We start from the raw sequence: 13142 nt of genomic DNA, 5'->3' as shown, positions 1-13142 counted from the left end.
AAATTTTTGAAAAGGGTCAAAACATTGAAATAAAATTTTTCCAGGAAAATTAAGAATTTTTTTATATAATTTTTATTATAAGTATAAAGAGGGTGTTTTGGAATAGGGCGAGGAGATATGTATTACAACTATCAAAAGTTGAATTTGAACTTCCATGGTGCGGAGCTAAATTTTCACAACCTATTTGGGAAAAAATCTTACATATCCTTTTAAATGTTTAATTTCAAGCCAGTTGGATTACCCTCTTGCATTGAAAAGCTTTTAACAATAAGCGATCACTTTAGATAAAAAATTTTCCAATACCTCTTCCAAGTTTGTAAATTTGTGAAGAAAATTTTGAGGAAAACGATTTTTTGCTGACAAGCATATCGAGGATTTGACCTTTTTCGAGGGTTGCCTCATGTAGAAAAAAAAAAACGATAAAAATAGAAATTTCGCGGATTGCAAAAAAAATTCCAATTTTTCGCGGAAACTAATTTTCGCGGATGGGCCTTTTTCAAATTTCCAATGGGACTTATTTTCGCGGATGACACCCAAATCCGCGAAATCCGCGAAAATTAATCCCCGCGAAAATTTATCCCATTAAAGTATCCTCCTCAACTTTTCTTAATGACAGCAGCAGTAGCGTAGACAGGAGGGGCGCGAAATTTGTTTAGGTGAGCAGACTTTTATGACACAGTAATTATCTATTCATAATATAAAAAGATAATTACCGTGTCATAAAAATCTGCTCTCCTACACAAATCTTGCGCCCCTCTTGCCTACGCTACTGCAGTTGTATTTCTATGAATGCCATTACCGTTCAACGTTTATTTTTACACGGTACAACGTAACGTTGGGGAACACTCAACGGCGGTGAATAACCATCAGCATAAGATGTATCTTCAAACAAAACAGTGTAATCCATCTCCTTAGTTTTCGGTATGCTATGTATCATTGCTTTATAGAAACACGTTGTTTGTGGATAAAGCGCCAGAACAGTTTGTTTGGCTTGGAATAATGCTTCAGGATTGACTTGAGGGTCAGCTTTGTGTAGCGGTAGAGGGAAAATACGTCTACGACTCAACGTATGTCGTTCTTTCTCATTTTTACCCTCTTCTTCAGAATAATCAATATCCTCCACATCATATTTACCCGTAGCATTATTATAAGACACAACTTCAGCTAATATGTATTGTTCCTCTTCCTCTGGGTACTTAACACGTGCAGCCACGTGGTCACCTGGTTGACATATGTAGGTATTATCTGCTGGTAAACATCCACATAAAGGTGGAGGGGTTTCATCCATTATGCTATCCCATACAGGGAGGTTGACCGCATTCTGTTGTAACATAGACATCAGGACTCCACGTCGCATACCTTTTCTACGTTCCTCACCACCACCACCAGTACTTTTAGTTGACGATTGCGATGAACTTTTTTCTGAAGATTGACTGTGTTTTTGATTTTGTGAACGTTTAATCTCGTTTATTTTCTCCATGGCTTGTTGTATTAACTCTGATTCTGTTTTAGCATCTGAGATAGCTGTTTTATATAAACTTTTCAATTTGCTTTTGAAATAAGCAGTGACTCGTGTTTCATGTCGCATTTTTTCATGTGTTTTGTTTATATTGGATAAATTGTCAGCACTCCTGGTTCGATCCTCTTGTATATGTAACACCATCTGATGAAGTTCTTTGAGAGCCTGAGCTGACATTTTTTTAAGTTTTTTTTTGTTTCTCTTTTAGTTATCTTTATTTTAAATTGATTCCTAGAAATAAATGGGAATTAAACATTATGATAAAATTAATGATATACAGAGCAGTTGATGAGGCTTTGAAGGTACAAAATAACCAAATAGTCTCAATCGATGGAATTAAACATGCGACCAATAAAACCAAATTGAATGTAACAAAAATTGGAATTAAATCAAACTCTTTTATTAAGTCTATTTACAATTTTGGTTTTGGTGAGATTGAATTTCATCATTTCAAAATAGAAACGTATAATTAGCCAGTTCATAATGATCCTACCTCATAAAAAAAAGATAGAACCCTATCCCACAATATGTAAGGTAAGCTTTGTAAAATTTACCAGATGGTATTCTTAATGATCAAACATGATAATAATTTTGTTATATCTCCAAAAATGCAAACAACAAAAAACAACAGAAAGAAAAAATGTAATTAAAATCACAAATAAAAAAGAAAGAAAAAAATATTTCTAAAATTTTATTAATATTACAATAAATAAAATGTTACCTGTCAGACTTTCAGATTTATGATAGACTTCAATTTGCATTCATCAGGGTCACAATTGAGACAAATTATACAAAAGCTGAATAGGACTCTGGAACCATCATATTGCTTATCAACTCAACTTATTGGTATTAACTTTGCAATCGATTTTGTAAACCAAACAGTAATAAACTTCAAATTTTAATTTAATAAACACTAAATCTGCAATTAAAATTTACTCATCCATATCAATTTTCAATTCAAGAACAAGAAGTTGCCAAGATGGGAAAACAAAGACTTAAACATCCATCAACATCAAATTTCCAGAAATTCCGATTTCAAGCCTTGATGAAAAAGCTAGAACGCCGCAGGATGATGCTATAGTGAATCAATGAGTCTGGTAAAATTTGATTGGGTCAAAGCAGGTTTGAAGTAATATCGTGCATATGCATAGAGTGTAAACAGCTGAACAAAAACACAATGGTTCAACGTCTTTTAAAGAAGAAATAATTGATTATAAACGGGTTCACAACTGTCAAAGTCAACAAAAAATATTTCCAAACATTTGACAATCTATTTTGATAATCTTGTTCATTTTCTAAGATGGTAAGCCTGCGTTGCATGCTTGTATACCATTGTTGCATGGCCCTGGGATCGTCAAATGGCACGTGGTGATGAAGGTAGTCCTCCTGACCAGCAATGACAACCGATCGTTCAGCAGGTACACTACCATAACTAAAATCATCGTCTTGGTCATCGGTAGGAGCACGGTTGAATTTGTATTTGTAATTTTTCTTGTCAGACTCTGAATCATCAGCTCCATCGCCCTCTGTATGCCAATTTGGTGTACTGAAAAATTTGTAGAGAGCAAAATTGGATGAAAATAAAACAATTTGACTAGTCTAAATGGCTTCTTCCAATCTCTTTTTCAAGTAAAACATTTTAGCTGCTCTTGCTTCACACAAACATAAGGCAAAAGGTCACCCATCAGTTCTCGATATTTCTTGGATAGGACAAAAATCCTAAAAGCCATAAATGTGAAGTATATTCATGATTAATGTATTATCAGGCACTAAAAAACAAAATGTATGTAAAAGAATTTGTAACCCAAGGCAAGCAGAGGCAAGAGATTAATACTTCTAGAAACAAACAATAAACAGTTTTTAAGTCGACAGAACTAGAAATTAGGATATATCCCTAAAATAAATAATTATCTCTAAACAATTGAACTCTCTCGGCAGCTCTCGGCCCAAAAGATCTAAATTTCAATTGTCTGTTACATATTGATTAAAATCATATTTTGAGCCTTGATACGATTGTTATTTTGAGCCTTGGTACAGACTACCACCTCTCACTCTGCCCCTAAAAACATTAATGTTACCCAAATGTATTTGGACCATGGTCAATAGTCAAAACAGACGGTGGAGTTTTCATGCCTCCAAGTACATCCTCAGGATTGACAATAGGTGTGTCATCAAAATTGGGTGCGCCATTCCGGAATGGACTTCTGGATGGTTCGTTGTGATCATCACCATCATAACCAGCAGAAAGAACTTGAAAAAAAGGAAAACTCAACAACTTGTATGAACATTTTGGCAGTCTCAGGGGGGGGGGGTGGTTACTGAAATCTCAGATATACATGTACTAAAAGGGTTTTTTCGTCTACCACCACACCCAATTTTAGAGTAGTGATATTTTAATTTTTGGGAGCATCGTGACAAAATTTTCTTCAAATACAAAAATTTTAAAAACCTTTTTATGAAAAATTAAGAAAAATTCTGGAGAAGATTCAAAAAGTAAAATTTTAGTGCAAACATACAAAAACATTTTGTAAATTTTTTTCTGGATCCCACCTTTTTGGTATTCTACTCAACTCTAGTGTCACATGACACTAAAAAGATTTTTAGGTTTTTTGGGTGTCATTACATTACAAAACGATATGATGTCTGAGATTTTATCAACTTCCCCAAGTAGTCTTGTTATTGTCTCAAGTTTTTGATTTTATTTTTAATTCCCTGTAAAGTAACAAATCGAAAATAAATTACCTATTCTTTCAGGGATAGTCATTTCAGAAGATTTGCCATCTTTAGAAAACATCATTGATCGATCATCCATTTGGCTATTCTCCCCTTCCATAGTGTAGGTCTTCGTTGATGAAATTGTTACTTCATGATTTGTTATTATTATAATTTCCTGAAATTTAGTGTTATACTACTGTGTGATTTACATCTTTTTTATAATGACCTCTCATAGCATACAAACTCTCAGTATACTACTGTCAATTTGGGATACTTTTTTTTAACTTATAAATTGAAAAACATTTTCTAGAGGTCTGAAAAATAGCTAAAGATACAGCTGCAACTATATTATTAAACAGAAAAAAACACAAGTATCCAGATGGATTTAAAGTCTGTGCTTAAAGTCTGTTTGAAATCAAATTCTTCCGTAAAACAATGTACATGTGAAATCAATTAGTTGAGGTAAAGATGGCGGGTGAAACGGAGAATGGAATTAGATAAAAATTTGACAATTTTGCTACTTCCTGACTCAAAAGAATCAGAAAAATGAGAAAAATTGTGACTCCCCAAGCGATTTGGAATACACAAAAGACCGATCGGCTCAAAGCGGGTAAAAGCCCAGTCTTAAAGCGGCCGAAATATAATTCTTAGTGGCCCATCGTTTGTGGAGATCGGCCTCCAAGCGGGCAAGAGAATTTCTTAAAGGTCCGCTTGAGACCGCTCTTTTAGCGGCCCTTTCTTGAGGAAGAGTCTTCCAAGCGGCATCTGGAGAGGTCGAAAGTCCAATTCTAAGAAACTCAATCTTTAAAAGTACAATCTTTTTCAATTATAGAATTGAGAAGACATTGATAAAGTTTAGCATTTTAAAATCTTTTCGATATGAACCTGATGTATAATTAAAATATGTTAAAAAGGTACATCAATAGTAAAATTATTGATAGCTTGATTTATTTTATCGATAACTGCAGATTCTTCATCGATAGGCTGGCTTGTATCGATAAGGAAGTTCAATGAAATCCATCGTTAGAAAGTCTTTCTTGATAAAGTTTTATTGGTAAAAATTATATTCGCTAAAAATAATATGGATAATAAGGCTTTTTCGATAAAATTGGTCACGAGACGTTTGTAGAGACGCTCGTGAAAATTACGAAGAAAGCGATTTGATAAAACGAAGCATGCAAAATGCTTGTGAAAGAAATGTAGAAAACGAGTTGACATTTGTTGACTATTCTTCTTAAAACTTACAAAGAAAAACAAGTTGATAAAAGTGTGCATTAGAAATTCTAGTGAAATTTATGAAAAAAACAACAATGCTTTAGAGAAGCTCTGATGTTGTTACAAACGGATCAGCTAAATAAAAGTAGTGGCCAAGAAACAGGGGTGTTCTGTTTCTTAAAAACTCTGTTATCTTACTCATGCAACCTACTATGCCTTAAGACATTTTTGTTTGTAAAAATTCGGACACTTAAAAACACTACAATGACTTCTAAGTTGTATCGATAAAGTTTTATCGCTAATTTTCTATTGCAAATTTTGTTATCGTCATAGATTAGTTTATCACTAAATTGCGGTCATCGGGACGAAGCGGACCGGGCATTTGACCGTTCTAGGGCCCCTTTAGCGGCCTTGAAGCCTCTTCGCTATGGCCGCTTTTCATGATCGGCTATGCATCGGCCCCTTTCGATATTTGAGCGGCCTTAGCGATAAAAAGACCAGTCCATTAGAGGCCGAAGAGGAACGGTAATTAGACCGATCGGACTTTTGTGTACTCTAAATCGCTTGGGGAGTCACAATTATAAGTTGGTTGGACGACACGCACACGTTATTTGTGACAAGATGGCAGATGGAAAAGTGAGAAGGTCCATATGGTTTATTATAACTTTATCTTTGAAAAATAATTAATAATGAATAGTGAACTTTTACTGTCTCAGATATTTTTTTCAACACAATAGTTAACCTGTTCATTAATTCCCCTCGCCTAAAGGTGTATTGATATTATTCTCTGTTGGTCTGTGGCAAGAATATGGATGACCCACTGTTATGGTCTGAACTTTTTTCCGGCCACCTGGCAGTTTTTAGCTAGTAAAAGTCCCTAAGAAGATTATTTAGCTTTATGAAAACCACTATTCATATTCACAAACTTCGAAAGCTATCAATTGCAGTTGAAATGAAATGAAAGGTAAATTTCTTTGTTGACTATTTTCTTTTGTTTATAAAACAGCAATTTTGCAATTTCACAATCAGAAAGGATTCTTTGAAAAAATAACAAACACTTGCATCAAATTCCGCTTTCGTTTAAAAACAATAGATACTGTAAGAAAAAAACCAATACTTAGAATGGCTCTTCCAGAAAAAATTCCATATGGGGGTGGATGATAGGAACTTTCAGATGAAAAAAGCACTTGAAAATCCAGTAAATTTTTTACTCAAACCCTTGGTGTTTCATTCACAGCAATGACGAAATAACTTATATAAGTTAGCTGGGAATTTGGTACTATTAGCCCTCTTCCAGTCAATGGGTCAGCTCCATCCGCTGCGCTTTAGGTGCAGCTTTTTTAAAGCATTTTTTCTCACAACAAAGCCCAGAATTGCCCATAGAAATGAGGCACTTAAAAGTCAGAATCATGGGAATCAAGTCTTCCAAAGAAATGGAGGATGGCATGTCCCCATGCCCCCTACCAAAGCCGATGGTGTGGGCCAAGGCTCGAAATAACGATTTCAAGTGGGTCGGACAAAATGTCCTGTACACAGTGCATATACCTAAAATGTCCTGTACACAGTGCATATACCTGTCCAAAGACAAGGGAGCCATCATAAGGCGAAGCAGTTTTTTTCATATTGAGAAGGCAAATGAGATATCGAGTTAGATAATCCGAGGGCCAACCATGGTTTGGCCCGAGAAAGAAAATTTTGAAACCTAAGGAGTCTAGATTGCTGGATTAAAAGTTGCTTGATTCTTTGTGCACTTGCACCTTGTGCACTTGCACTCCTTGAATTTTGTCTTTGTGTGCACCTAGGGTCTAAAACTGGTTGCACCTGGCACTTGGCGAAGGGACTTTTTGCACTTGCACCTGATTTTTGACGAGTGTTTTCTTGAGCAAACGTCAGCCTAGAGCAATGTAAATTTCGTTTTCCTGCTAATTTTTTCATTTAATGTCTCGATAGCCTCATACCTACGGAACTTATATCCTTAGAGGCAATCGAGTAAGAACATTTGGCTCTGTAGAAAAATTGCAAAATAGAAACTCTTTGTAAATCTTTCTTCTACTTCCCCATACCTAAAATATAGAGTACTTTTGTTTTCCCCCCAAACTTGTGAGGGAAAAATGCTAATACAGCGTGTTGTCCTCACGGATTTTCCCAGCATAATTCATTTGTGTGATGGCATAATGTTTTTGTTCTCTTCTCAGATTATTACTGACGGCACTTCAATCGCTTACAAGATTGGACAATGGTTGACAAAAGATCGTGACGTATACAACAATTCTATACGACGCACGACAAATGAAAGTTCATTTTGAGTGGCTTGATAACACTTGTAATTTCTTTATTTTCCTAGTTTTTTTTTGTTTTTGTTTTTGTAGAAGGACTATGGTGGAAAATAAGGTTTTTTTAATTTGACATTTTAAATGCCTATTTTAAAGAAAAATTCGTAAGTGAGTGAAAAAATAAAAACGTCTTTGTTTTGAACGCCCGACCGCCAAAATCCTGGGATTCTGGGACTTCTTTTGAGAAGGGGGTCAGACATGATAACAAAGGACTAAGTATATCGCCGTGTCAATTCAAGACAGCCTTAAGTCCATTTTTTCCATTTTGAGATAATTGACTTTAATGGTTGAGATGTGTTGGACTTGAGGCTACACATTTCATGTCAATGCTTCATAAAAAATAAAATTTGCACTAAAATTTAGGACTTAACAGTGAGGCTGGAACTTCAATTTTTGAGGATTACGATTTTACCAGCTTTTTGCCTCGCTAACCCAAATCTCGCAACCTCTTTACCTTAAGGAAAGATCGAAATTAGAGTTTTTTAGTATTCCGAAAAAAACGCATAGCAGAAATTTTTTCATCTTCACAGGATCGATTGTCAACAACAAAATACATCTTTTGGTCTTTGGGTTTGTTTCTGACGTTTTTCCTTCAAAGAATATTGATCACTTTCCTTTTCCCCTTGAGTGCTCGAGAAAAAAATGATTAGCTCGTATTCTCGCGCGGGCGAATAAAAACGAGGCGGTAATTTTGCACTGAGGGTGCTACTTAGTTTCCGCCCTAATTTGCAGCCACGATAGAATGGTCCAAATACGGGGGTATTCCAAATGATAAACTATGCCGTTCTGTAAGTATTTATTTTCTGAGAGATACAAATAGTGTATTGAATATTGTTAACTTATTTATTTAAGTATTTTTGAGCGCAAATTTAAATATATGGTTAAATAAAAAACAAATGATAGCAGTGCTGTTTTTTCCTCAAACCCCCAGGAAAAGTTTTTTTGCCGACTTAGCTATTTTACAAATCTCGGAAAAGAATTCCCATAGGAATTCCGATACATAACCCGATTGGTTAATTTTGGAACGGCTTTCAAGAAAGTCACAATGGCAGATAATTTTAAAAGTTTCTGAGGAAATGTGTGTAATTTATTGATGTTGATGGCTTGTTGATTCTTTAAAGAAAAAAGATAACAGGTATAGCTTTTTCTAATCCTGGAATATTGAGGTTCCAGCTACACTGCTTAAGGCTGTTTATGGTCGACATATTATGGAACATTCTAAATTCTTATTTTTTTTGAATTGCAAATAGTGTCTAGATGATATTAGCATTAGAATACGGTAAATTTTCACAAAAAATTTTTCGCGATGGTGGTACGCCCAATCGTGCCCACGGGAAAGTTCCAATTTTTAAATATCGGGAAGTCAGGGAAACCGGTTCACCAACAGGTGGATAAAAAACGTACGGAATGAAACCTGACAGAAAGTTTTCAACAAGATTTATTCAGACAATAAAGCTATAAGAGGTTCATTACTTGTGGATTATAAAACCTACATAAGGTGGTTATCGAAAAATTTTTCTGTTCACGTCACCTGCCCACATCATATTTTCCGTTGATTTTCCGGTGCAGAGATGCGGAAAAACATCTGGGAAAGCAATTTGTTCTTTTAAAATATGACAGCCATAGACCTTTTTTCAAAGAGACCTACCTGTTGAATAATTATGTAGTCCAGCAGAGAAAAACAATGATAAAACCATGCATAATTATTACAATATGCATGATAGAGTAATTATGCATGGCTCTATCATTGTTTTTATGGCTGGACTACATATATTCACCAGGACGTCCTCTTTGAAAAAAGGTCTATTGGAAAATTTTTTTGCTCACGTCACCACCCGCCCCTGAATGAATTACTGGCGTGATTAAAAAACCCGGGAATTTTTTCGTCTGCCCGCATATACATTTTTAACACCTGTTGCGATGCGAACAGAGCATTTTTTCAATGACCGCCTAAGCAAAAACGAAAGTTGTTGGGAAGGAAAGAGTAAACGCAAGACAGAAGGTTTGGTTGTGTTGATCAGGTATGTTTTTATTCTATCTGAACTAATATCATAAAAGACCAAGGAGGCCCTGACTGGACTGACCAATCAAAGTAGTAAAATTTCGAAACAAATGAACTATGCAGCTACGCTCGCAGCCTTTTCCATAACATTTTTGTTTTGATGATTTAAATTTGTATTTTAATGACCAGCCAGGTCATTCGTTTGAGGGCTATGCATGTTAGCCTCCACTGATGCAAGTTACCCGTTCTCACGGTACCCGGCCTGGCCCTGGGCCGATCTCGAGGTACCTTTTAAAATTGATATTAAGCTGGACTAATATTAAGCAAGCAATAATCAAGCGCATCAAGCAATGTTAAATTTCTGAAATTTAAATGAAACTAAAAATAATCCAAGAAGTAAATAACAGCAACTTAAAAATAAACAAAAAGAAAACTTATTAAAATCTGTCAGTCTTCTAAAATCAAATCTTTCGTTTTCTTGCCTGGCCCATTTTCGCAGGAAAACCTTTGGACTCGCTTAAAAGGTCCAAATTATGACTTTGAGCAATAAAAAGCATCTCAGATATTTGGTAAATATGCTTCAATATAGTAATAACTATTTCACTTATGATTTATGTTTAATATCAAAACAATTAGAAAATAATTATAATATTTAGCACGATTTGATCATATTGAGAGAACCAACACAAAAAATTACCAAATTAGTAAAGATTCGATTCATTGTAATTAAGAAAAGTCTCCTTTGTTTTAGAAATTTTCGAGGCAGAGCTATTGGCCATAGCTTAAAAGTTACACGGCAATTTTTCTTTCGAAAACACAACACAAGAAGTAGTGTCCTCGTAAGAGCTAAGGTTTTAAATCAAGATCTATCTTGTCTCTAAAACAACCTACTTCATTTAAAATGGCTGAAACATCAACTTCTGAATTAGCCTGTGTCTACAGTGCACTTATTTTACACGACGATGATGTCGATATCACGGTAAGTTAAATTGAACATCACCAATACTTGGTCTCCATATTGCTTTAGATCTCTATATAATTTGCAAGGAGATATGATTATAAACTTCTATACTTCTATACTTCAGGCTGACAAAATCCAAAAGATCTGTACTGCTGCCAATGTCACTGTTGAGCCATTCTGGCCAGGACTCTTTGCAAAAGCCCTTGAAGGACGTAACATCGGAGACTTAATTAGCAATGTTGGATCTGCCCCTGCTGCTGGTGCTGCTGCTCCAGCTGCTGGAGGAGGTAAGCTTTATTATGTTCTGACTTAAACACTCATTGAGGAATAATGATGTTTTATTACTTGCCAGATTATTATAAACACGATCGACCAGATGACTCTCAAAGTAACTTACAATAGGCATTCCTTCTGTATTTGTTTTTTTTTACTGTCAGGTATGGTACGAGTATAGTCTTTCATGTATTTAAATTTTTGACAAAAACATTTCATTGACATAACTAATAATACTGAAAATATGAAAATTAGCCAGGACCACTCTAATTAATTGCTCTGAATACTTTATTTTATAATGTTTAAAAAATACCAATTCATTCTTTAACGCAACTTTAGATGCCCCAGCTGCTGGTGAAGAAAAGAAAGAAGAGAAGAAGGAAGAATCTGAAGAATCTGACGATGATATGGGATTCGGTAAGGTTCCTGTAATTCAACTATTTGTATACTTAGCATTGAGGTTTGAACCCTGTCTTTAGTTATCTTCAGAAGTCCATTTTGCTTGAGTTAAAAGATACAAAGTGGTGCGTGGAATCTTAAAACCCAAACTGGAAATTTAAAAATGAGGTTGACATCTCATGACATCTCTTCGTTTGCATTTTACTGGCATGTTTGACTGAATGATTACACATTGAAAAATTTTGATAAGTGGCTTTAACATCCATCAACAAGCAGGTGTGGATCTTCAAAAATAGTTCCATTACCGTTCACTTTGATGGGATATAAAAGCTCCATTATACCCTGTATTTGATTTGACTTTATATTGAATTCAGATGTTTGCTGTGAGCTACATGCCTTAGTGAAAACTCGAGGAAATTTGTCTATTTGTCATGTTATTAAATATTATTGATATTTTAACAATTCAGTGGCTTTAACATCCATCAACAAGCAGGTGTGGATCTTCAAAAATAGTTCCATAACCGTTCACTTTGATGGGATATAAAAGCTCCATTATACCCTGAATTTGATTTGACTTTATATTGAATTCAGATGTTTGCTGTGAGCTACATGCCTTAGTGAAAACTCAAGGAAATTTGTCTATTTGTCATGTTATTAAATATTATTGATATTTTAACAATTCTTTTTTCTTTTTTAGGTTTGTTTGACTAAAGAATTGCCAATCATTACACAGAAAAAAAATTGTAAAATTGAATTATACAATTGTCTCATTTCTTTGACATGGCTATCCCGTTATCTTAACTTGACCAGTTAGTTGGTATAGATAACCCAGGAATTTCTTATTTTATTGGCTGAGTTACCTAAAAAATTGGGTTGTTCAGCGAAAAATAAAAGTAAAATGACATCATAAGGTCTTAAAAAATAGAAAATAAAAGGGTCCAGTTCATGAAAATGAAAATTTCTCAAGATTGGCTTGGTATTCATTTCTTATTTTTTACACAGTGATATAAAATGGTACTATTTAATTTCTGATGGAGGTTTTTTGAAAAGATAATTTTATTTGGTAAATTTGGGCCAAAAAGTGCCTGGCATGGGTTTTTTGGAAATTTTTATTCACCCCAGTATATACGACTATTATTTTAAGTCATACGACTTTAATTTTACTTTACAGGTCGATATTATAATTTGAGCTGTGATACTCACAGTAATCTAATCAAGCTGATCACTACACTTGTTCACTCTCTTGCAATTTGTCCTATTTTTATTTGATTCTCATCATCAGGTACCATTCAGCACGTTGCTGGTTTTATTAATATCCATTTGTCTTTCATTCTGTGTATAATTATAAAGCATTAAGTGTCGGTATTAAGCTTTCTTTCTTCCATTGATTTATAAATGAGATTTGAAATGGTTGGATTTTGGAAAAATTTGTGTAAAAGTATCACCTGCTTTTTGAAAATATTACATTGGCACAAACTGGTTTCCCAAAAAAAATTGTTTCATTAAATTACTTCGAATAAAATTCTTTCGATTTTTGGAGGGGCGTTTAAACAGGGTGTCTACGGGACCTTGAAAACCTTGAAAATGAACCACCCAACCTTGAAAACCTTGAAAACTATCAATTTTCTGGTTAAAACCTTGAAAACCTTGTAAAATCGTTAAAAACCTTGAAAAGCACTACTCAGTCATTCGAAAAGTAAGAATAAGTAAAAAAGCAAAATGCAA

General features: G+C 34.5%; 3 protein-coding genes across 3 annotated transcripts; 1 reads left to right on the top strand and 2 right to left on the bottom strand.

Annotated features, from left to right (window-relative positions):
• Positions 1 to 593: 593 nt before the first annotated feature.
• On the bottom strand, positions 594 to 1771 carry LOC136817277 (SAGA-associated factor 29-like). Its single transcript, XM_067073610.1, has one exon. It carries the CDS (start codon positions 1694 to 1696, stop codon positions 803 to 805), a length of 894 nt encoding a protein of 297 aa, XP_066929711.1. The 5' UTR covers positions 1697 to 1771; the 3' UTR covers positions 594 to 802.
• A 155-nt stretch (positions 1772 to 1926) lies between these two features.
• On the bottom strand, positions 1927 to 4427 carry LOC136817278 (uncharacterized). The gene is made up of 3 exons (XM_067073611.1): positions 4262 to 4427; positions 3598 to 3769; positions 1927 to 3065 (listed from the first exon to the last, which is right to left on the bottom strand). The coding sequence occupies exons 1-3, from the start codon at positions 4350 to 4352 to the stop codon at positions 2702 to 2704; spliced, it is 627 nt and encodes a 208-aa protein (XP_066929712.1). The 5' UTR covers positions 4353 to 4427; the 3' UTR covers positions 1927 to 2701.
• Positions 4428 to 10589: 6162 nt separating this feature from the next.
• On the top strand, positions 10590 to 12171 carry LOC136817273 (large ribosomal subunit protein P1-like). Its single transcript, XM_067073605.1, has 4 exons — positions 10590 to 10763; positions 10870 to 11032; positions 11358 to 11435; positions 12115 to 12171. The coding sequence occupies exons 1-4, from the start codon at positions 10686 to 10688 to the stop codon at positions 12126 to 12128; spliced, it is 333 nt and encodes a 110-aa protein (XP_066929706.1). The 5' UTR covers positions 10590 to 10685; the 3' UTR covers positions 12129 to 12171.
• Positions 12172 to 13142: the final 971 nt, after the last annotated feature.

Source organism: Clytia hemisphaerica, unplaced genomic scaffold, assembly GCF_902728285.1.
Source record: "Clytia hemisphaerica strain Z4C2 unplaced genomic scaffold, Clytia hemisphaerica genome assembly, whole genome shotgun sequence".
Lineage (NCBI taxonomy): Eukaryota > Metazoa > Cnidaria > Hydrozoa > Leptothecata > Clytiidae > Clytia > Clytia hemisphaerica.
This window is presented reverse-complemented; position numbering and strand designations above follow the sequence as displayed.

Bases quoted from the DNA above. Each gene is read 5' to 3' on its own strand.
- LOC136817277 (XM_067073610.1), bottom strand. From the start codon at position 1,696: ATGTCAGCTCAGGCTCTCAAAGAACTTCATCAGATGGTGTTACATATA.
- LOC136817278 (XM_067073611.1), bottom strand. From the start codon at position 4,352: ATGGAAGGGGAGAATAGCCAAATGGATGATCGATCAATGATGTTTTCT. The intron at 3,770-4,261 runs GTAATTTATTTT...CTTTTTTTCAAG, and splicing joins GACTATCCCTGAAAGAATAG to TTCTTTCTGCTGGTTATGAT. The intron at 3,066-3,597 runs GTAACATTAATG...CAAATTTTTCAG, and splicing joins CATGGTCCAAATACATTTGG to TACACCAAATTGGCATACAG.
- LOC136817273 (XM_067073605.1), top strand. From the start codon at position 10,686: ATGGCTGAAACATCAACTTCTGAATTAGCCTGTGTCTACAGTGCACTT. The intron at 10,764-10,869 runs GTAAGTTAAATT...TCTATACTTCAG, and splicing joins ACGATGATGTCGATATCACG to GCTGACAAAATCCAAAAGAT. The intron at 11,033-11,357 runs GTAAGCTTTATT...ACGCAACTTTAG, and splicing joins TGCTCCAGCTGCTGGAGGAG to ATGCCCCAGCTGCTGGTGAA.